Source organism: Cardiocondyla obscurior, linkage group LG07 (genome assembly GCF_019399895.1).
Source record: "Cardiocondyla obscurior isolate alpha-2009 linkage group LG07, Cobs3.1, whole genome shotgun sequence".
In the NCBI taxonomy this organism is placed as follows: domain Eukaryota; kingdom Metazoa; phylum Arthropoda; class Insecta; order Hymenoptera; family Formicidae; genus Cardiocondyla; species Cardiocondyla obscurior.
In genome coordinates, this window is record NC_091870.1 from 3,688,613 (window position 1) to 3,711,759 (window position 23,147).

The 23,147-nt window shown below is 43.8% G+C and overlaps 2 protein-coding genes across 5 annotated transcripts in view; one reads left to right on the plus strand and one right to left on the minus strand.

Moving 5' to 3' along the window:
- Cue (Protein cueball) overlaps positions 1 to 23,147 on the minus strand; it is a 55,041-nt gene that overhangs the window by 4,801 nt on the left and 27,093 nt on the right. The window contains exons 4-8 of one of the 3 annotated variants that reach the window (XM_070659102.1): positions 10,242 to 10,332; positions 2,447 to 2,659; positions 1,578 to 1,767; positions 627 to 1,244; positions 147 to 458 (exon numbers count right to left, since the gene is read on the minus strand). In XM_070659102.1, the coding sequence (XP_070515203.1) occupies positions 147 to 458; positions 627 to 1,244; positions 1,578 to 1,767; positions 2,447 to 2,659; positions 10,242 to 10,299 (1,391 nt within the window). In that variant the 5' untranslated portion in view covers positions 10,300 to 10,332. Of the gene's footprint in view, positions 1 to 146; positions 459 to 626; positions 1,245 to 1,577; positions 1,768 to 2,446; positions 2,660 to 6,199; positions 6,446 to 10,241; positions 10,333 to 23,147 lie in introns of those variants that run through there. The other 2 variants (XM_070659103.1, XM_070659100.1) reach the window with 2 other exon arrangements.
- Positions 8,552 to 21,457, plus strand: Dab (DAB adaptor protein). 2 transcript variants are annotated; one of them, XM_070659059.1, is made up of 7 exons: positions 8,554 to 9,139; positions 11,780 to 11,994; positions 12,070 to 12,213; positions 14,366 to 14,518; positions 14,961 to 15,209; positions 15,443 to 15,694; positions 15,781 to 21,457. In XM_070659059.1, exons 1-7 carry the CDS (start codon positions 9,103 to 9,105, stop codon positions 20,122 to 20,124), a joined length of 5,394 nt encoding a protein of 1,797 aa, XP_070515160.1. In that variant the 5' UTR covers positions 8,554 to 9,102; the 3' UTR covers positions 20,125 to 21,457. The 2 variants fall into 2 exon arrangements, with proteins under 2 accessions (XP_070515161.1, XP_070515160.1); XM_070659060.1 differs by lacking the exon at positions 14,961 to 15,209 and having other exon boundaries at positions 8,552 to 9,139.

Below are 23,147 nucleotides of genomic sequence, written 5' to 3' on the forward strand. Positions count from 1 at the left end.
TACATTAACATAACAGTAAACTTATTACAAACAATTAATAATATTTGTAAGCATTATTGTAATTATTAAGAATTTAATTGTTTCTTTTTTAATTTATCAAAATTACTACTTATATGAAACTCGGACACAATTTATCATATACAAACCTGCACGATGTTACACTTATACTGTGCAATTCGCGATTACTTGCACAATATATCGTACATATTTCAGTGATATCGTTTGGTTCTTCACATCGGGTCCCTTGAGAATATTTACACCTACAGATGGGCTTTCCATCTTGGACGGAACACTCGCCGTCGTAAAGACAGTGCCCAATGCAAACATCTGTTTCGCAGCGGGCTCCGCTAAATGTTCCTGTGCATCTGCATTCAGGAAGCCCGTGATGATTTACAATACATTTTCCATGGAGGCAGTAATTGTGACAAAGAGAAACTTCGCAAAAAGATCCGGTAAACCTAAAGAAAAAAAAAAAAATGTTATTTAATTACTTTCCAATCACGGGAATATATAATTTAACAGTTTTTACTTACTCTTAAAACTTAGTAGTCGTTATTTTAATTGACATAAAATTATATCAGAATCTACTTAATAATATCTTAAAAAATTTAATTAAAGTTACCCACCCCTTTTTGCATCGGCATGTGCCATTCGTTTTATTAAAATGACCGTCGTTTAGGCAGTATTTGGAGCTATCGGTGGTCAAATCCGATTCCTCCGTGCTGGTGGTTAAATTATTGAATGTCTCGACCGCCAATCGTGGGATTGGCGCCGACAGATTCGTGCTCTTCTGTATCGTCGACAGGATCGTCGCGCAATCGATCCGGCCAACATTGTCGCGCGTCACGATGCCAGCTGGATCGGCGTTTCTTCTCGAGTCGTAATACGATTTAAATTTCGTTGGGTAATCCCCAGCTTTGACGTTCTTCGGCATAGTCCAGACCGCGCTGTACACCCAATCGGACCAATAAATCGACTCGTTGTCCACCGCTAGATAGACCGGCTGTTGATGCTTGCTATGGACCAGCAATTCCCGCTGGCTGCCGTCCAAGTTGCTGCGCTCGATCTTAAAAGTGATCCCCTCGACATCATCGATCCAATAAAGTTTTCGCTCTGCGTGGTCGACCGCCACCGCTAAAGGCTCGTACAGATTTTCTTTGACGACAATCGTCCGGTCATTTCCTTCGAGATCAGAATACTCGATGCTGGGATTTGAGATGTTGCTGTTTACCCAGTATATGCGGCTGAAAAAAAGTTGACGATTATTATCTATGTATTGTCTTTCCCTTCTTCGGCTCGGTATCGATAAAATACAAAAGTAAATTTATCTTGCATTAATAATCATATAATCACAATTGTAAAAAAAAAAAAAACCTTTTAATATATATTTGTAAAAATATAAAAGTAGATTTGTAAGAGTAACACATTGATATCAAATGACATTTCTTATATAAAGTCTTATATAATCTATTTATATGTAATAATAGAATACAATAAATTATTTGTCAATCTCATGCATAAATAAGTACAGATGAGAGAAGTAATTTCTGTGAGGTAGAACATTGCAAATGACACACCTGTTACACACATCGAGGGCGATTCCACGTGGGCTGCTCCCGGTAAGATTGTGCAAAACGACGGGATCGCCCAGTTTACCGTTCAGCGGGACGTACATCTTTGCGATAATGTCTTTCAAAGCGTCAACCCAGAACAAAGTGCGTAACGACGTGTCGAAAGCGATCCCGACGATATGCATCCCGTTCTCCTCTGCGCATATGTAATTCAATGATATGACGATATCTCACAAGCGATATAAAGATGTCTCGTGAGTCGTATTTACATATCTCATAAGAACGCATTTACTTCGAATTGCATTTGTAGAGGTTTTTAAAGAGGAAATTACGCACGAGAGAATTTTTCAAATGTTAATTTACGTAAAGTATTTGTTGTAACATTTAGCGAAAGATTAGATTGCTCCTTAAAAAGAAGTGGAAAATAAAAAGTCATGAAAATATCCATGCGAGCAATCGTGAATTATGAGAAAATTCACACAAAGAATCTCCTCAATTTATCATTATGTTCGAATAAATGACTTTTTATCAGCAACCGGTTTCTTTAACTCACACGAACGTCTGTGAACTACGTAACGCAAGATTTCTTATGCATTTGAAAAATTCGCTTTATCAGGTAAAAACAATTTCGTCGACATTTACGTAAATGTAGATGGCTAAAATCGCGTTTGCATGAATTTTGATACTTACGACGTTCTTTCACCTTCGTATTGTAACTTCTCGATAAGTATCAATTAATTATGAAACATCAAAGTTTATTGCGAACAATGTATTCGTCTCAAAAACGATAAAATAATTCGAGTTGAAAGAAATTGCAAATCTTGAGACGGTTATCTTAACTTTGTTATGGTAATTAAAGGAATTCATTTACTTACTCTTCAGCACAGGAGTCGACGTGAAATTCTTTTCCGTGAGATCATTACTGAATATCGATACGTTGTTTCTTATGTCAGATAAGTACATTGTTCGAGTCGTGTCATCGTATGTGACTCCGGTTAGGGCGACAGCTTCTCCGATGCTAGCATGGCCCATAGATGTGCTGTTACGCGCGAAAAAATCGATTTCGTTACCAATCACCACAGCTAAATCTGCAAAAAAAAAAAAAAAAAAAAAGATAGAGCCTCAACTTAACTCATCATATAATTATAGAATGTGATTAATTTAAAAATTTCAAATTATTTTACTCTTTGTAAGTGAATTGCAAACAGATCGCCATCGCAATTTAATCTATAAATCATTACTTTTGAACTCTTATCGTCGATTATTCAGAAAATACTCTACATCGTAATTCGTTATTATGATTACGTAATCATTCATGTCAGGTGGACCTTGCGCAGCCCTTGAGATTATCAGATAACACGAAGTGACGGAAAGATATCTTTAGTCTCCCGGTGATGATATTTTCGCGCCACTTCTAGAGAAACTACGATCGAACGTCGCGCGATACTTGAGAACCTGTCGCGTTTTGCGCGAGAAAACGCATTCAATTTCTATTTATCGGAAAAACAATTTATAGAAATATATTTTTTTAGATAATTTTAACTTTTCTTACATTTATGTGATGCACGTTGCATCTCCATTACCGAGTAATTTTTGTAAGTAACAACAGATTAAGGCTCAGCGAACAACCATGATAAAGCGCATTTTAAGTACTAAATAATGATAAAAAGCAAACTTTTTAAACTTCTACATTCCAATATAAGTTTCCAGACTTAGTAATGGAAAACATACAAGCAAATTTCAACAAAATAAAGAGATATCGTGGTGCGCGGTATAGCAAGCACAATTGCAACCGATAGTGGCGATAGGATTAATGAGTTAGATAACCGGCAAGATACGATGAAAAAAAGTAAAAAAAAAGAAAAAGAGAGAGAGAGAGAGAGATCGTTGAAAAATTTTTTAAGCATCGCACGTATATGTTTCATGCACGTGTGCAATTCGATAAGATATTACATACCTTTTTTTTTAAACAAAGTATAATATTACAACAATTACAAAGCAAGTTTACGTTTCGGTGATCTATAAGCTATAATAATCGGTAGAATATTTTATTTGCGACAGAAGCATGCATCGATCATGCGGAAAACTCTTCTAATCCCGTTAACTTGCAAAAATTATCGCTCGTCGGCGCAAATCAATGTAATTAAATAACAGCACAGTTCAGTTAATTTTTAGATAGATTATCTCGCTTCTTTTTATTTATTTCGCCTTTTGCGACAACTAGCCTCAAGTGAAACAGGCAAATTAACATGATCATGCTGCGAATTATCACGAAACGAGTAATATTCCAACGATAACTGTTCCAACGTTTTTCTCACCTCGGTGTTGAATAACAATTAATAATTCATTAACAACTTAATTCACGCAATTTAGCGTATTAGTACAAATAAATTGATTAATAATATATTTATGATTATTCGGACAATGAATGAAGTTATATGTTTGATATTTATATAAAGTTCATTATCATTAAATGCCCAATGTACTTTGATAATATTAAAAAAATTAAGTTAAACCATATTTGCGAATGTATGCGTTTCAATGAGAGAAATCAGATCGTTGTAAAACATTTTTTTTACAGTAAAAAAGATTTATCTTTCTTTTTACTAGTTGCCTCTTCCTACATAAAGATTTCTACTTTTTGAATATTCTTTTACCTTTGATATTCTCTTTAGAATTTATAAATAATGTCGCATTTGTTACCGTTTGTGCACGCAAGATACAACTGGCTGAGTGTAAATTACTGTAAGTCTATAAATTTTTTTTTTTTTTTTTTTTTTTTTCGTGCTCGTTATGCATTATGCATCGCGAAATCTCGTAAGCATCGCAACCGATCCTTAACGCACAATCTGCATTATTATGCACTATTATCGGATACAATAACGTCGCCAAGAATAATATCCGGCGTAAAAATATTATTATATTATCAGAATTATTATTTCTCTGGTCGTGTATTATTTCTTCATGGTAATCAAGTAAAATTAGACGTCGCAGAATTTCCGTTACGGGGCAATGACATTGAAAAAAAAAAAAAAAATCGTTTCTCACGTCGCCTTTCTTAATTTTTCGAAAACTTGACAATCTGGAATTTGCAATTGTGCACTTTTCACGTAATTCCCGAGCGTTTGAAACGTCCGCGCGAATCTGTTCGACTAAATCGCCGCGTCATCAAATAAAAAAGCAAATTTATGAAAATTAAGTTCGTACGTCACTCTCACGCAACAAGCGCATTTTTTTTTTTTTTCTATACATTTGAGCACACATTACGCCGATACACGCATAAATTGATCGTCGACCAACAAAAATTCTATCCACGCGAAATAGCGAAATAACTTTTCTTTGAAGATTCCTTGTTTGCTAAAAGAAGCATTCGACGATAACGTTATATTAATATTCATGCCAGCTCAAGACGCTCGGCTTAAAAGTAAATGATCGAATGACTTTTTTAAAGCTATTCGATCATTGTCGTTTGGCGATTTAAAAATGGGATATATGTATTAGCGATTACATGATCGATCGATGAATAAAGAGAGAAATGGAGAGAGAAGAGAAAAGTTGGCGCCTGAATTATCTAAATAATTGCGTCTCAATAGAAGCGGTTCTTTCCTGATTATGCAATATTATTATTTACACTATCGCGCTCCACTTTGATCTTTGACTATTGGCTTTCCCAAAGCGTCAGTACTCACTCAGACGCGCATAGTACGCTGCGTATCGATTATGCCCCCGATTATTCGACGCGTATTAACGACGTGTTGAGATGGGAATGAACTCTCTGCCCTGCATTTTTTAGCGATCTTGATTGATTTCTATTGTACGCTATTTCTCTTTCTCTCTCTGATACTCTCGTGCAGCCGGGAATTAGGAACCAGCTCAAGGTGCAGCGCAGCTTTCTATTTTCTGTCATACTCCGTGAACGAGATAAGGTCGCAAGATTTCGTTAACGCGACGTTCTTTCCGCCAATGTAGACTTAAATCTTGGCTTAATCTGCTTTCCGTCTTTCTTTAATTCTTAAGATCAAGAACAGATGGAAAGCGAATTAACCCAGGATCGATCTATATTGAATGAAATGGATACGAGACGAGACGAGACGAGAAGGCTGACAAAACTATTGAGATCTCTCGCGGTGATCGCGATCCGCCCGTCTTCTCGCTGACGTCGATGCGTGTGGGCGCGCGGTCGTCAGCCTCGTCCCGACATTCGTTACGTAAAGAGCAGGTGGCAAGGACGAGCGGGGTCGGGCCTAATCGCGCAAGGGATTATCGTAGACGACCCGACGACGTGGAAACGACGTCAAATCGCGTTTTCATTCAGCTTTCGCGCGCGTGGGCCGCTTTCGCGCGCTCGCAACCGTTCGCGCGAGCGCGCAAAAGTGGCGTACGTGACGAGCTGCCGCGGGTGAATGGAGTCGGCACCCGTGCCCCAACACGCGAGCGCGCGGACACACGAACGGGCGCACGGATACGGCGGGCACGTTGGTGTGCGCGCCGCCCGACGTCCGATCTCTCTTCCCCCCGGCGCCCTAATCCCTTACCGGCGCGCGGCATATCGCCGAGAACGCGACGTCCGCTCATCTTTTTCGGGTCACCTGTCGCACGTAAGACCGACGGTTTCTCTCATGACTTACCCCAGGAACGGGCGGACGTTGCGACCACGAGGTAACACAGCAGGATCGCGCGCGGTAGGAAGTGTCGCATCTCGGCGGAGATCATGACTGGCAGTCGTTCGGCATTCGGTGCACGCGACAAAAGTGAGATACGATTCTCGCGTGTCCCTCTTCTCTGTCGTCGGCGAAGTGCCACCGCGCCGAAAGGAGCGTCAGCACACGTCCTCGCTCCGTGGTGGCCGTGCGCAAACTGACCGCCGCGCGCTCTGGAGCGCGCTTGCGCGACCCTCGCTCGCGCCGCGTCTTTTCCAAATAATCATTGTCCCGGGCTTAATCTCGACTTATTAACCGAGTTCTCATTAGCGAGCGGCCAATACTTTTAATAGTAAACACTTGTGTAAACTTTAATTATCGTAGGAATATGCCCGCGGCCTATTAAAATACTTTTTTGTCAACTCGATTGTTTCCTGACTGAAAACATCCTGATAAATGTTACGACGGAGGATATGTAAAATTATCCAGACTTTGTTCCTCTTTTCAAACATATTTATGTATAATATCCTGATAATTTTTTTTTATCGAGAAGTTTTAATTATAAACTTCTTATGATTACTTAAAAAATACAATTGGTTAATCTATGTCGAGCGAATGCAACGTGTTGTAACGTATATTCTTTAGCTGCGTTGCGCTATGAACCGAACGAATTGTTTGCAGGAGATCGCAGGTCACTCTGTTAATTTCTTTATGAGGTCACGCGGCTTAATCGTTAATTGCCGAACGGCCACGATTTATTATACTTAATTAACACGCCGCATAGTGCGGTTTATCACGTAATTGTTATCGTAAGCCACATGATTTATCATTTTCCACAACGGGCTTCTATCGCAATTTCAAAAATCGGCCCGCAGTTTTGTCGGTGAGAAATATAAATCTTCCTTTTCGCATTCGCTTCTCTGCGAGCTTTCCTATCAGCAAGTCACGATGACACAACTCCCGCATACGAAACAGAACCGTGAGATAAATTACGGCGGCAATCAAATCGGATTATGTAACGACGGACACGAATAAACTAAGGAATTCGCGAAGACGAGTCGCCCGAATCACGGGACGAGACGCGGAATACTGTCTCTTTTCATTTACGCCAAAACTTTAATAATTCCTATGTATGACAACGTTCCATCTATGTCGATTAATAAATGTTGGAAAAAAAAATAGAACGACGTTACAAGTGAGCAATCCTGAGCTTTGACATAAATTATAAATTATTGTCGATCCAGATTTTGTGATCGAACTCTGTTTTCTTCGCACGCGACGTTTCACGAGTATAATTTGGAGTGAATGTCGGAGATGAGCTCTAAATCGATAAATCGTTACGTCATTGTGATCGCGTGCCTTAATTTGTAGCCTACACGCGTCACTCTTTCTCCTTAAGCTTCCTCTGAAATTTTCTAACGCGATCAAATCTTACCTTGTCAAAGGAAAAAGTTCATTATAGACTTTGCGTGATAAAAAAATTCTTTCAACCGATAACTCTTAAAGTAAAAATAAATCAAATATTCATATTTTTGTTAAATAAGAGCGCCTTAAAATATTTTTTTTTTATTATAAATTAAAATGCATGCAAAAAAGTGTGAAAAAATAGTTTCTAAATATTTTAATTTAGGTAAAATAAATTTTAATGAAATTTATATTTTTTACTCCGCCGCTCGTCTATTTTTTAAATTGAAGGCAAGCTTTTGCGAATCATATTCAGCAGCTGATAAGCGAGTATTCTTATCGTAGCCCACTATATTATCGACGTAAGATTACATTTTACGTTTTGCAATTTCACAGACATTTTTTAATAAAATAACTAAATATATTTGAAAAAAAAAATTATATACACCGCAATTAGTAAACGTATAACAATTAATTTACAAAAACGTTTCAAAATTTCTTGTGCGAAGGCGGTAACTAAAATACCAATTTGCAGACACGGTTTCTCTCGCAACAAAAATACGAATAACGATGGCGCATCCTCGAATTTGATCGATATAAAAAAATTATAGAATAAATTTATATTATTTACGACATCTCAGCGACGACCCGTGGTCTCTCTGAGAGAGTTAAGAGAGTTGGTTCACGAGAGAGCGAGCGGAAGCGGTCCGAAGCGACGGTGCCGAGTACTAGGCAAGACAGACAGACAGGCAGGCAGGCAGGCAGCGGCGTATATTATTGATCAATAAAAGCAGCAGGCATGGACGCCCGTGACGGCGGCGGCGGCGGCGGCGGCGGTGGCGGCGGTGGTAGCGGCGACGGTGGCGGCGGCGGCACGGCAGCTGTCACTTCCTTCGCGTTTTTACGTCGCGCGCGCGGATATACACGCGCTCGCCACCGCGCGCGCGGAACCGTGGACCCCGGTACCAGGTAGCAGGCGCGAGTCTCGCGATCTTGCCGCTGGCTTGATCATCCCGCTTCAAGCCGGTGGTGCGTTTCGAGTGATGCGTGTACGGCGACGCGAGCACGCGTGATACACGCGCCACCCCGGTTCCTCGGCTCTCTCGACGACGCACGGCGCGGAGGGTGAGACGCCGGCCGGGGGTGACAGGGTTGGAGGGAGACGGTGGAGGAGATCAAGAGCGAGAGAGAGAGAAAGGAGAGAAGAGGGCGCAGGGGGTGCGCGGGCATAGCAGCGGTAGGAAGAAGGAAAGAGACGGAGGGAGAGCGACGTGCTCGCGACATGTGTCCGTGCTGAGTATCGCGTCCCCGACCGTGCCGACGTACGACGAGGGTGCGCCTTAAGGCAGCAGGGTGACCGGCGCCGTGACGGAGGGGGGCGGGTGAAAGGACGAAACCGGGGAAAGAAAGAAAGTTCTCATCGTCCCCGTCGTGCCGTTCTTCGGGGCTGCTCTCTCTCTCTCGCCGTCGTCTACGCGGGACCACCGATGCAGACCTTACGGAAAAAAAACAGTCCGTGCAAGTGTGAGTAGAGAGCGAGCTCCGGGTGTGGGGCCCAAGTGCCCTCGCGTTCCCTACGTTCCACGAACCGCTTTGTGACTTCCCGAGGGCAATTTTTACGTGTCCTGGCCGTCGTCGCCGATGGCGAGCCGACGGATGCTTCTGGTGCCACCCTGTAGATCTATTAGGGGTAGTTAGAGGCGCTCCATATAATATGGCTTCCTCGTAACATTCAAAGAAGAAAACGATTTTTATTGCGGTCGGCCGCAATTCGACGCGCGTCACGACGAAGGGCGAAGGTCTGTAGAAAACGGAAAATTGCAAATTTCCCCTCGCAAAAACCGGAAGTATCCCCCTCGCTCGTTTACCGACCGAAAAGCACCACCGTTACCGCTCTTACCCTCGCTGACAGATGTCGACGGCTATCCCGTCCTAGAGATTACTACTCAACTTTTTAGAAGATCGCGCGAAAGCCGCGCTCATCCCCTTATTCGATTAAATCATTAATTGACGTAATTAAAATCGTAAAAGAATGCCGTCGGCAAATCTCGTTATGGAAATAAGCTGGAAAATATTCTAATAGAGTTTACGGCGAACACCCCGACGCGTCCTCCCTTTATTATATATTTAAAGCTAAGCGGTCGATAGTTTTCAAATTATGCCCATGGAATATAAAGGCGTTGACTGAAAAACGGAAGTGAACATGTCACTAAATGTCACGAAACGATATTCAATAAATCGCAAATTATCAATTCAATTGACAGTTTCTCGATGAATCTCACGCGACGATAATTAATCTTTTTAAATTTCTTCCTCAAATACAACTGATTTTTTTATGTCACTTAAATTAATCATAAATTGCTTTTTTTTTCCTCCAACAATTACAATTTTTTTATCACGCGACATAATAATACGTCCACAAATAAACGGGTCAAGTTTGAGCGAGCCGGACTTCTTCGATCCAAGTTTTTTTTTTTTGTAAAAAAGTTAAGAGTGGCCTCGTCGCGATAAAAATATTTTCACCACGACACGCAGATATTTTCCGATACATTTCGTTGCCATATCGTCAGAGTGTCTTATCGCAAACCGCGGTACGTATATCAAGGAGAGTATATCAGAGACTTACTTTCGGAGATCGATGAAAATCTGAAGAAATTCGATAAAGCTCCAGACTGCAATTCCATTGAACTCGGGACTCTCGAGATCAGTTTTCTTTTCTGAAAAAAAAAAAAAAATACTTTTTTCGTAAGAATCTCACGCTATATTAAATTAATTAATTTTTAAATTTTAGAATTAAATACAATTAATCAAAACCGAATTTTATAATTGTACTTATGAAATTATAATTTAGCTAGTTGTTGAGAAAAAAAGAAAAGGGAGAGTCTTATCGCGTATTTCGCGGGTAGCGATAACAATTATTGTTGGTGCGGGGTCCGATGCAGAACGCGCATCTGGCGTAAAAAGCAAGAAAGAAAAACGAAGGAGCTTCGATGGAAGGTTGGATTAGTACCGCGTGTACACGGTTCTCGAGTGCCGACAGTTGGCGTTCGCCACTCGAGTACCGAGAGTGCCTTCGAACAAACGCAGCCACCGGTCATTAGAGTTGCGAGGGGCGGCGAGAACTCTGCCGAGAGGAAGAGAAAAAGGAGAGCCTCGCGATATACCTCTGGATTTTGTTGTCCCAGAGCTCTTCGCTTTTCGGGGTGCTGTTTAGATTTTCGGGGATTTATCGCGCGCCTGTTTGCACACACCTTTGCTAGCAAAGTCAACTATTTCGCGCGACGAAGCTGACACAATTGTTCTCGGACAATAGCGCGCGGTTGTTCGCGTCAAGTACTGCAATTTAGAGCCGCGTGAATCAGTGACTTTCGCTGCAGCTTCAACTAATCGCACTTTTGTTGGTTCCGTAGAAACCACAAAGTTGTAACGAAACGTGCAACCGATAGCCTGCTTTGCCTAAAATATTTATCACCAGCGTTAGCCCATTTGCCAAACGTTATTAAGCGCTTTGACACGCAGAAGCGGTATTGTTACTTCCGCTTCCCGAAGTGTAACCAACGTTGCGTATTATCATCGCGGCCACAAATAGAGTATCGACCCAATTATCGGCTTCCGCGCCATTAATTTTAACGCCGGTCCTTCACCGACGAGAGATCGTTTTCGGCGGCCACTCGAGTTCCCTTCTGTTTTATAGTCCCGCCGGTCAAATTGCTCGTACGACCGATCGATGTCGGTTTAATGCGTTCGAACCTATCGCCGTCGGGATCGCTTCTAAAGGTTTTCCCCCTGCTGCTCCAGATACGATAATTTGATCTACCGGGCGCTGGACGAGTCTCCTTCACGCGAGACCGAACGGGACCCGCGCGTCGTCGCGTTACAATAAATGCTCCCCGGTAGACTTTCGTGCTTTCGCGTTATTTCCGCAACGCTTCATCGAGAATTAAAAGTTGTGCGCACCTTAAATTCATTACACTCCTCCTTTACACACAACCCCCGGCGATATTGCCCATAAATTTCCTAAACGTTCTCGTCACTCTGCAAAGATTATTGCAGGCGTTTCAAAATTTAATCTGTCTCTCCGATTAGTTAATTGTTACAGTCATTTGTTTCAGTCGTAAAAGTTTAAAGAGAGAAAATAATTTCGTTTTTTTTTTTTTTTTTTAGTCAAAAATGACCCAACCCGTTTTCTTGGGGAGGGCGTATCGTTCAAGGCGAAGCTGATCGGTATTCTGGAGGTATCGGAAGCGCGCGGCGATCGGATGTGCCAGGCGGCTTTGGCCGACCTGAAGATGGCGATTCGTGCTGCTGGGGAACACAAGCAACGAATCGCCGTCCAGGTCAGCATAGACGGGCTTCGCTTAAGGGACGAAAAGACGGGGGTGAGTAGCAAAATTATTCACGCGAATCATCGCGGATCGATTTACACCGCAATTAATAATCGTATCCCTTTGCAGGACTGCTTGTACCATCATCCAGTACATAAAATATCCTTCATTGCTCAAGATATGAGCGACTCGAGAGCCTTCGGATACATTTTCGGATCGCCGGACACCGGGCATCGATTCTTCGGCATTAAAACTGATAAGGCGGCGAGTCAGGTAAAGTTTCCCTCTTTCCTTCCCGCACGATTGCGGAAAAAAAAAAAAAAAAAAAAACGAAACAAGAAACTTCCCTTCTAAAATGAAAATCTGTGCGAAGCAACGTGACAATTTCGAGCCTCCACGAACGACGCGCACTCGAACGTCCTGTTTTCAGGCAGCCTATATCACCCCTCCGGCAAATACGCCAAAATCTAATCGGGGTGCACAAGATGCACAGCAAGGGAGGGGATCGAATTGATTTCGCGGCTCGAGAGTTATTGGGAAACAACGTGCGAGCGATTGCGATCTCGCGTTCCTGCGTCGCCGTCAAACGCGGTTAAAGTGTGTCAATTATCGGGGAACGAGTTGCCGGCCGCGCATCGAGGGGGTTAACCGGAGGGGGCCTAGAATGATATTTGCCCGATCCGAGAAGCAATATCGACCCCGAGCGACCGTAATCCCGGATGCGTATGTAAATAATTGCATTACACGGCTCTGCGTTCAGCTCGCCCCGGCGCGACGTGTTCCCGCCGCGGAGATTGTTGCCGGATTATCCACGGCTCGCTTCGTGCACCGTTCAAAGGGATCGTCGACGGACAACTTCTTGATATTCAAATTCCACTTTTGTGCTCGAGCACCGCGCAATTTAAGCGTTCCTTCTTTGCAATCAATTTTTGTTTTAAGAAAATCGACGGTCACGTAATTAGTGTATTATTTCTAATTGTAATCAGTTAGAAGAGGAAATAATCGTAGAAACTCGTGAGAGACGTAATAAACAATTAAAATTTAATTGTAGTAATAATATTAAGCGGCACGTTATATTTTGGCGGTACTTGGCTGAATTGAATCGCATCGAGTTTAATTGCACGCGTTAAAATAAGACCTTCGTAATGTAATTAATTAAAAAAGATGCACAGATGCTTGTTTGAACCTCCGCGCTTATTCCCGCTTATCTCGTCGAGAGAGAATAAGTTGGGAACAATCTCTGCCGAGCACTGTTACTCGCGTAATGTGTCGCAGTCGCGGATAATTTTCTGCAAGACGAATATTAGATGCAACGGCGGCAAACAGAAGTTCACGACAACTAATCGGCTACGTTAAATCACGAAATATGTTTAACTCTGCGCAGAGACTTTCGCTCTCGATTGCGCGCGCGCGCGTCGACATAATTGTCGGGCCCTCAACTCGCGCAATTCAATAGCGGCGATAATCGTCGCGAAAATGAAATCAGCGCAGAAGGCTCCCGCGACAGGTGGCAAATTAATTCAACAACCTTACGCCGTCATTCAATTTCCAAGTTTAATTTCTGTGCTCGCCTCCTGTAAACGGCCCCGGGCGGTAATCCTCGCCCGTATATTCGGCGACACTCGTGTTTGACGCGCCGCTCAAGGTTTTAACCGGCACAGATACGCGGCAGAGGGTGGTCGCTCTTGATAGCAGCCAAGAGGATGGGAACAAAACGATCGAAGAAAGCCCGAAAAAATTATTCCTGCCTAATATAACAAGTTAAAAAAGCTATAAGATATCTAAACGTTTTTTCGCCGCGTCCTAGCTTATGCCTACGCGAGCGCTCGCTGACTGCCGCGGTCGCTGACCTCCGGGCGTGCCACCACGTGGACGCCACCGTGCCGCGCGCGCGATCGCTGGCGGACGAGATAAACATTCGCACGTGCTCACAGCTGACCGCGGCGTGCTACGGCCAGCGGGCCCGACGGACTCGATTATCGAACGCGCGTTAGCATAGATTAGCACGCGCAGTAGACTAGTTTCGCGGCGAGAAACGTTGAGTTATCCAACTATTTTAGTTGCAAACGCAGATTAATTGGATGAATTTTCACTCGAGAGGTTTCGAAAATTACTCTTCTTCCCGTTTCTTCGATATATTTAATTTCCGAAGAAGAAAAAATAAGTTCGGGCCTGCCGGGAATTATCTCGAGGCGTCAAATCGATCCTCAAATTAAAATAAACGGGAAAATATCTTTCTTTTCTTCTATTCAATATTGAATTCACGAATTTAAATAATGCAATTTCTTTAAAAATTAAATCGACAAGTATTTTCAAGTGACAAGATTCCTCAGCGTCGAGTACGTACGGTGGAAACTTGTTTCTCGCAGTATTTGAATTTTTACGTTCCGCACAAATGGCACAAAGGGAATATTTTGTTTAACAGGTGGTGATAGCGATGCGAGACTTGTTTCAAGTTGTGTTCGAGCTGAAGAAGAAGGAGATCGAGCTGGCGAAACAGCACATAGAGCAAAATGCCATTAACACGATTAAATTCCACACCGGCGGTATTTTCGTTGAGTCAGCGCTCGACACTAAGGTGAGTTCTAATTGTTGGAAATAATTGCCGCCGCCAAGATATGCCGGCTAAATCGTTTTCTCAAACGAGTCTTTTTATGCGTATTTTTACCTGCTTCTTCATTTTCTTCATGCATCATTATTCGTGGGTCTGTTTCTTTCAATCTTATCTGAAATCAGCTGGTATGCAAATTCTTCATTTCCTGCCAAATGCATCTAGATGAGCTAATTGATTTGCAAATCACGATTAATTTTCCAAGGATATTTTTTTTCCAACGTTACTTTCGCCTGTTTACGCTTCGCTGTTTGTGTTACAATCATCGCATCGTAATAATTTAGAAATAATAAAGCATGTTGATACGCGAGGCAATGCGCGACGTATCGGAATCGACTTTAAGAGAAATAGTACTGATAATAGCAAGATAATTATCAGAGGTCAGACGCGTTACGATAATTTGTCGCAGGGCGCAGCGGGCACCGAGTCATCGTTTCATCGAATTCGCACGACTAACTGCGAGGTCGACAAGACCGCCGATCGCAAGAACGAGACACAGAGCGGTGTGATTGCGGATTTGCTAGATCTGCAGTTCGAACTGAATTCGCTGCAACAGGGCATCCACCAGATGGACAAAATTACACCGGAAAATCCCGTACCGTCTACCGACGATCTATTCGAGACCGATCCGTTCGGTGATTCATTCGCGAACATGAAGGTGCGATTGGTATTGCGACTTTGCGAGTTCTTCATTTACCTTCTTCATATTTAATGCGCTAACAGACTGCAGGAATTCCTACAGCCTCCATTTCGGAAGGTCTTAATCGAGAAAGCTATTTTTTTTTCTTTTCCATAATCAAAAGTAGATGTCATGAAAATCATAATGTTTATAATGAAGAAGCAACGCGCCTCAGGGACATTATGCATTTTACTTTCCTGTACCTGTTGCAGTTGCAGGACACGGTTCGTCCCATTTTACCGCCGCCCCCCTCGTCAACAAAAAGGGGGCATTTGGAGCGGCAACATACCGTCCCAGCACCGCCAACATCGACCGCTTCCAGTCCGGCGACGACGTTAGTTAGTAAAACTCCACCACCGCAAAGTACCGTTCATTGGTTCGACAAGGAGACCGAGAATCTCTTCAACGACAATGAAATAACAAATCTGAGTAAGAATTCGACCGCGAGGAAGGAGCAAGAGGACGTAAGTAATACTCATTCGCGCGTTCTGTTCTTTAGCGAGTATATTCGCCTTTTAAATATTTAACCTGACGATATATTAATCTGCAGAGCTCGGCAGAGACGACTCCTCGCAACACTCAAACAAAAAGTCCGCAAATCGACGTGTTCACGGAGCTGGATCCTTTGGGAACCGGTTTGATAAAGCCTTACGTAGACAAGAAGGACTTCTTTCAGCATCTGAAAAACCCGCCGAAAAAAGTTCTCAAGGATCTCGTGTCCACGAGCTCCAGTGACAGCTTCCCGACGAATTTCAATATCACGACTAGCACAGATTGCGTGGAATCGACGAAGACGCAAAGCGACTCGAGGGATAGCGAGGACAGCAACTTTGCCAACTTTGATCGATTCGACGAAAACGAGGCGGGCCCGGCCACCCAGCAAATAATCGACTCGCCGCCGAAAAAAGAGACGGCCTCTCGATCGATTCATCACCAGCCTCTCTCGGTGTCTTTACCACCGGAGGAGCCGACGTTATCGAAAGGAGCGAGTATCGCTTCGGCAGGGAGCTCGATTCTACGTAGCATGGACCGAGATTCGACGGAATCGACGCAAGGATTAATGAAGCTCCCGAGTCCGAAAAAATATCTTCAATCGGTACGGAAAAGAGATTTCGACATCGACTTGCCGCCCGGGAAAGCGCAATCTTTCGAGTCCAACAAACAGTTTCCGGTGGATTTTTCGATGCCGAACGAGTCGCCAGCGTCCCCGTTACGATCATGCTCGTCGGACGCGAATTCGCGCCTCTCTAGTTCAAGCGCGGAATTGGATCTCGTGCCGGAACCGCCGCCTAGAGGCGCCGGAAATATTCTTATCAATCCGCCACCTCTGCCGCCGAAAAAGCAAGGGGCTCGAGGAGGCGCGAGACCACCGCCTCGACCGCCGCATACGGAAGGACACTTCCAGTACGACTTTCCGCAGCGCGAAACTTCCCCGTCACCTACCAAGATCATCGGAGATAAAAATAAAAGTCCGCCGAGAGATACTAAAAGTCATCAATTCGACGACAATTTCAGCCCACCTCCGCAGATATCGAGCAAATCAGAGTTTACGACGACCGCTGCCGCTGCCTTCGAGGATTCTTTCAATACAATGATACCCTCCTCCACGACGACGTCATTATCGTCCGTGCCCTTTGCTAGCAGCGGTGCCATCCCGGCCGCGGATTCCAAGAAGATGAAACCGCCGCTCGACATCACGCTCAATCAATTGACGTCGTCGTGGACGAACTTGGACGAGTTGGCCTCCAGCCTCGGCATGACCGTCCAGCAATTGACGAGTTTGACTTTAACGCAACTCACGCAATGTTTGGCAACTTTATCATCGAAGGAAACCGTTCTCAAAAAAGAAGCCGTCGTTCCGCCAGCAACATCCTCGACAACGACGACGACGACGACGACGACGACGATGACGACGAAGGAAGAAACGGCATCTAAAACTGTGATTTCATCGCTATCGTCGCTCGCGTCGAAGCCACTCGAGACGACGATCGGATCAACTTCCATCGTTCGTTCGGAGCTTTTTAAAACTAATTACGAGCCGGAAACTAAGCAGGATCCTACATACGATAAATACGCAGTTTTTCGAGAATTGCTCGAGTTGGAAGAAATGGAACGAAAAGAAGAGACAACGCCCGAAGAAATAATAGAAGAAAAAGAAGTGCGTAACGAAAGCAGACGAGCTTTCGTCGAAACCAAAATTCAGCCGGAAGTGCCAATTAGCGAAAATTCAACCTCGAATTCTATAACATCGTTGATGAATTTGACTGTCAAGCTGTCGTTCAACAGTGTAAATACGCTAAAAGAAAAATCCACAAAGCTAGGCGAGATGAATGATTCTCTTACAAATTTAACGGAGAATGAAAACCCGGGGGAAATTGAAGACAAAATTGTTGAAAAAGAAAGTGACGTAACGGCAGACGCAGACGTCACGTCAGATTCGTCCACAGTCCAGCAAACGGAAATAGATATCGAGGATGACACAGAGAGAACGCAGACCATCATGGATGCGGAGGAAAAAACGGACAACTCTGAGAAAGGAAGCGACGCCAACGGTACATCCTCCGATAAAGTTGGCTCTGACATTCTCAACGACGAAACAAATGGCTCCTCCGTAGCCGAGAGATCTTCGACCGAGGTAAAATCTTCAATTTCGACGTCGAGCGACAGGTACGCTGCCCTCCGAGAAATTATCGGCGAGCCGGAGCCAGTGCCGATTAAAAAAGACGACGAGGAAATAATAAGCTCATCACCCCGGACGTCGCCGATAATTGAATCTCAACAACAGCATACTCAACAATCTAAGAGCCTGGCCGAGATAGAGCTGCTAAATTTATTCTCCGATAACTTGCCGCCGCCGCCGTCGAGCCCGAATATTTTGGCGAAAAAAGATTCGGCCTCGGAGGATTTAAAAACCGTGGCGATGGACATTTTCGAAGAAATTAAAATGCTCAACACCGGAATGCATCGAACTAAGGAAACCAAGCCGCTAGCTTCGACCTCGGGCTTCGAGGATATGTTCTGTCCGTTCGCGGAGACGACAAAGTCGGACAAGGACGACAATAAAGAGGACGCAAGCTGGGCGAAATTCGACACGGGGCTCTTCGGCTCGTCCGACAGATCTTCGTGCGAGGGACAGCGATCGATAGGCGGCACTTCGCCGTGGTCGCCAGACGGCAAAGATTTCCATAAAGAAATCCCGTTCAAGGGAAGCGCCGGGTATCGACACTCGGGCGACAGCGACAACGAATGGAAGGACGAGGAGGAGAGTGAGGAGAGCAACGGGAGGATACGAGGTGACGGCAGATACTGGTCCGGCACTCGGCACGCGCGGTTTGACGCGCCTGGCTTCGAAGACCGATCGTTTTACGAGGACGAGAAACGGGACCGCAGCTTCCGCGATCGAATGAGCAGAAAGTCGCGCGGGGCGCCGTGGAACAAGAGCGGCAGCGTTCACCGGCCGCGCGATCCGTCACCCTGGCACGAGGAGGGTCAGTGGGAGGACGAAGGTCCGCGACGGTATCCACCCCGGAAAGCACCTTACAAGGACGACGAGGATCAGTACGAGGCGCACTGGAAGTGCCGGCCAAAGCCGCCGCCGCCGCCGCCGCCGCCGCCGCAGAGATGCAACTGGAGCCACGATATTCATGCCTCGTATTACGACGACGAGCGCAAACGGAAACTGATGCTGTGGAACGAAGAAGATCGTTTCGGCAGCAGCCAGGAAAGCATGGGCTACGACGAGGAGGATCGGTGGAGCAGAAGAAGATACGAGAGAAGACGATGGGAGGAAGACAATAGATTTTGGAGTAGAAGAGGGCCACCGGATGCCGATTATTCTATGAGAGAGGCGTATTATTACTACCGCGACAGAGACAGACCTCACGATTATCCGTCCTGGGACGAGGAGTATGGACCGGAACGCCCGGGCGACGACTCGCCCAGATACAATCCGGCGGGGAGGAAGAGACACTGGCCGAAGAGACCCAACAGCGCGAACGACGGGCGTAATAACGACATGGTGTACGCAGATCCGCGCAAATTCGCCGCTTCTAGATCCGAGTGCAGCGACAACGATTCCGATCCGTATTTACGATCTTCTCAACGCTCGAGAAGTCGCGAGAGTTACTGGGGCAGCGATCAGGAGTACGACAGCTGGGTGGAACGGCCGTACTGGTCCGAGGGTCCCGACTCGAAAAACGAGACGATGCATCGTAAACGGATAGCCAGGCACAAGACGCGCCAAGTGCAAAAAACGCAGAGCCCGTTCGAGGATGATTTTGCACAGAGCGTCGAGCACATGGATACGCCCGGGCCGAGTAGCGCGATAGAACCGCTGGCGCCGGTGGACGTACGCATTCGACCGGACGCGATCGATCAAAAACGAGAACCGCCGTCCGTGAGTCCGTCAACTGGCATCAGAGGTCCCAAGGATCATCTCAGGCGAGATATTCCCGTCCGAGAGTACAGCAAGCGGTCGAGCTACTTCGAGGACGATCTCACGCCCACGGCGAGCGCGTCCAGCGACGCCTCCGACCGACAAAGGCTGTCGTCTGAGCTTAAAGCTACGCCGGAAGAACTGCCGTGCGACACCAAAGATCCGCAGCAGCCTGACGGTTTTGTCTCCGAAGACAGCGGCCGCGATTCTTTCTTTAACGGCGACCTGAGGTTCGACGACGACGCTTTCATGTTTAAATCCGAGCTAGAGGACAATGTGCCGGACCATCGTGCCACCACGTTACCACTAAAAAATTCCCGGCAGGGAAAATACGGGCCGGGAAACAACAACAATAATAATAAGACGGCCAGAGGCGATCAGTACATACGAAAATCGGAGTCGGTTAACATCTTCGCGAGGGAGAACGACCCGTTCGACGGCGACGATTTTTTCAACTGATCCACCGAACAAACGGCGACAAGGAGGGTCGCCAAAATTCCGCGTTGAATTCGGTGACGCTAATGCAAAGTAGATAATTGAGACTCGAATACGAAAAAGCGAGGAGAGAGAGAGAGAGAGAGAGAGAGAGAGAGAAAAGGAGAAACCGAAAAAAACGATTTTCATCGCACGTTCGAAAAACGTCGGCAGATTGTGAGAAAAGACGGTGGAGTCGTCTGCGCTACAACGACACTCGGTTCTCCTCTAGTTAGTTATAGCAATTTTAACGTAGAAAAATTAAGAGAAAAGTTTTGAATGCGGATCAAACATATCCGAGAAAATTGTTGTCTTTAGTGATTTTTTTGGCGCGTCTCTCTCGTTTCGCGAAAGTTTTTTTAACCGAGACAGAGAGACGAAGAGAAAAAGAGAGAAAGAGTGCAATTCTTCGTTAAGTAAAAAAGGGGTTTTCTCAATTAATTTATAACATACACCTGTATTTATTGACAGATAAAATCCGACCAAGTTAAAATTCCAAAGAAGCCCTAGTCACTACTCTAACGAATTTGTTAGACTCTTGTTTGATATACGAAGATTGATCGAAAAAAAAATTAGCGTGATTTAATATATTTATATACTAATCAATTGTTAAATACCTTTTTATGTATTTATTTGCGTACTCAGTTTATGTATTTATTTAGTATCAATTAATTGCAAGAGATTGCAGTTCAATTCTATTCGTTAAAAAAAGTATATATATATATATTAGTACTAAAAAACAGTTCTAGTCATGTGCACGTAACCGTTGGATTCGGGAGCTTCGAAAAAAAGAAAGAAAACTAAGACCGCGCGTTTCGAAGAGTAATCAAAAAATGATTTTTATACATTTTTAACTAGTACGAATTAATTACTTTGCATTAGGCATTCGTACACCGTCGACGATCCTTTTGCGAGCTCCCCTGCGATTTGCCATTCGGTTACGCTGCTGATAAATTGCTCTCGTGTATGAGAAACACGAAGGGTGGTAGAATTATGTTTGCACAGACGAGATTATTGCCTTATGTTCATCGTACCTTTAACGTTTCGTTGTATGAAAGTAATCCGCGTATATGGAATTCGTATTGTTTAACGCGTACAAAGTCAGATTGCGGGATAAGCCTTCGTAAAAAACTACAGAGCAAATAATTTTGCTTTTTAATTATTTGACATTATCAATTATTTCATTGTTGATAGGAGTAAATATAATGTTGAGAGAATAATGAATTTCCAAAGACAACTGCAGTTAAACGATTAATGTAACATTTCTAAAAAAAAAAAAACCTACACACCCCCCCTCACAATAAAATTCTAAATAGTATCTTCCACCAGTGATATTTTGCAATTTTTTTCCTACAGCACAAGATGATCATTCGACGATGTAATACTCTACATTATTCTAAAAAAGAAAAAATTGCGTTTGCACGGAGGCAAGACGTAATGTAAAAGGACGGATAAGCGAGAATTTTTCAAGTCAAGCTATAAATAACGTGCTACATTTTTTTCTGTGTATTTCGATTTTGTATATAAGGCACACAAACTCGCCACGTTGTTCTCGCGAGTGTACTCGCGTGATTTGAGTTCAACAAGCAGCATTTCCAGCCACCGTGTTACAACGATCACGCCGACATTTTACACCCTCTATGTACTTATGTAATAATAGTAGTAAATTATTTACCACTCGTTTTAACGGTCACTCGACACTGTATTGGGAGTATGTGTCAGAAATGATAACGACAATACCGCTTTAATGACAATTCAATTCCTCGTCTCCCTACCCATTCCTAAAAGAATTGTTAATACGCCCGATGATCAATTATACGTAATCGTGCAAATTTATCTCGCTGTTTTTACATGCAACTTCTTGGAGGATCTGTAGATACAACTTGACGCGAACTGCGATTATCGAGAAGAAGTCGAGCAACTGTATAAAGTGAAAAGAATATATACATATATGTATATCGGTAATACATATCTTCGACACTTTAAATATATTAATGTTTAAAGACATTAATTACATTGACGATTATTTAAAGAATTCGCTTGAAACGTCAATTCTTTTCGTTGACCATTTACTGAGTTATACTATATAAACCAAATAAAAAAAACTTTATCTCAAAAAGAAGATTTAATTTTTATAGCAAGTAATAATTTTCACAATAAAAAATTAAACTATTTTCAGTTCTAATAAAATATCCAGCAATTTTAAAATAAGATACCGTACATGAAATTGCTTCGTTTGTGGAATTCTGACTTGAATATGTAAAAAGCAGTAACAAGATAAAGCAAATATAACAAATTTTATATTTACAAATAAAATAAAATTTTCTCATAATTTTACTAGTAAAATTTAATTAATTTTTCTACTAAAAAAATTTTTAATAAGAATAATACTTTTGTTATCATTATATCTATATTATTTTTAACTAATAAAAAACAGAAAAAGAAAATCTACATTTCCGAGCTTTCGTCGTAATTCGCGAGGCTTTCGTATACGCATCCTATTCTTACGAAGTCCTTCAGCAAGGCTCTTCTTCGCGTTTGATAAAAGTAAAGTGACAAATAGGCGCCAAGTCTTCGGGGTGGCATCGTCATCGTCATCGACGTGCTCAGGCCGTATAATCGGTGCGCCACGTCCCTCGGTTTCGCGCATGTACGCTACCCCGTTCCTTGATTTCGACCGCGCACAATGCACAATAAAAGAGCATTAGGATCGCCGGCTTTGTCGGGAGAGAGCGGCTGCACGACTTCTCTCGCAACAATGGCGCGGCCTCCACTCGGCCGCGGTGCTCGAAACACCTGGCAAACAAGGAAACAATGCGCCGCACGAGCCGCACTTCGACGGGATTTCGCGCATTTGGGGGTGCGCGCACGCTAACAAATTATCGCCCTCTCCCGCCGTCCCCCTGTCCTATCTCCGCCACCCCCGCAGTTCTACATTCCCCCCTCCTTCATTTCGACCGCATCTTCTTCGCGCTTCGCACTTTCCGCTCTCGCCTGCATCGCAAATT

Coding starts and splice junctions, on each gene's coding strand:
- Dab (XM_070659059.1), top strand. CDS start 9,103: ATGCAGACCTTACGGAAAAAAAACAGTCCGTGCAAGT. Junction 12,214..14,365: donor CTGATAAGGCGGCGAGTCAG/GTAAAGTTTCCC, acceptor TTTGTTTAACAG/GTGGTGATAGCGATGCGAGA. Junction 15,695..15,780: donor CGAGGAAGGAGCAAGAGGAC/GTAAGTAATACT, acceptor ATTAATCTGCAG/AGCTCGGCAGAGACGACTCC.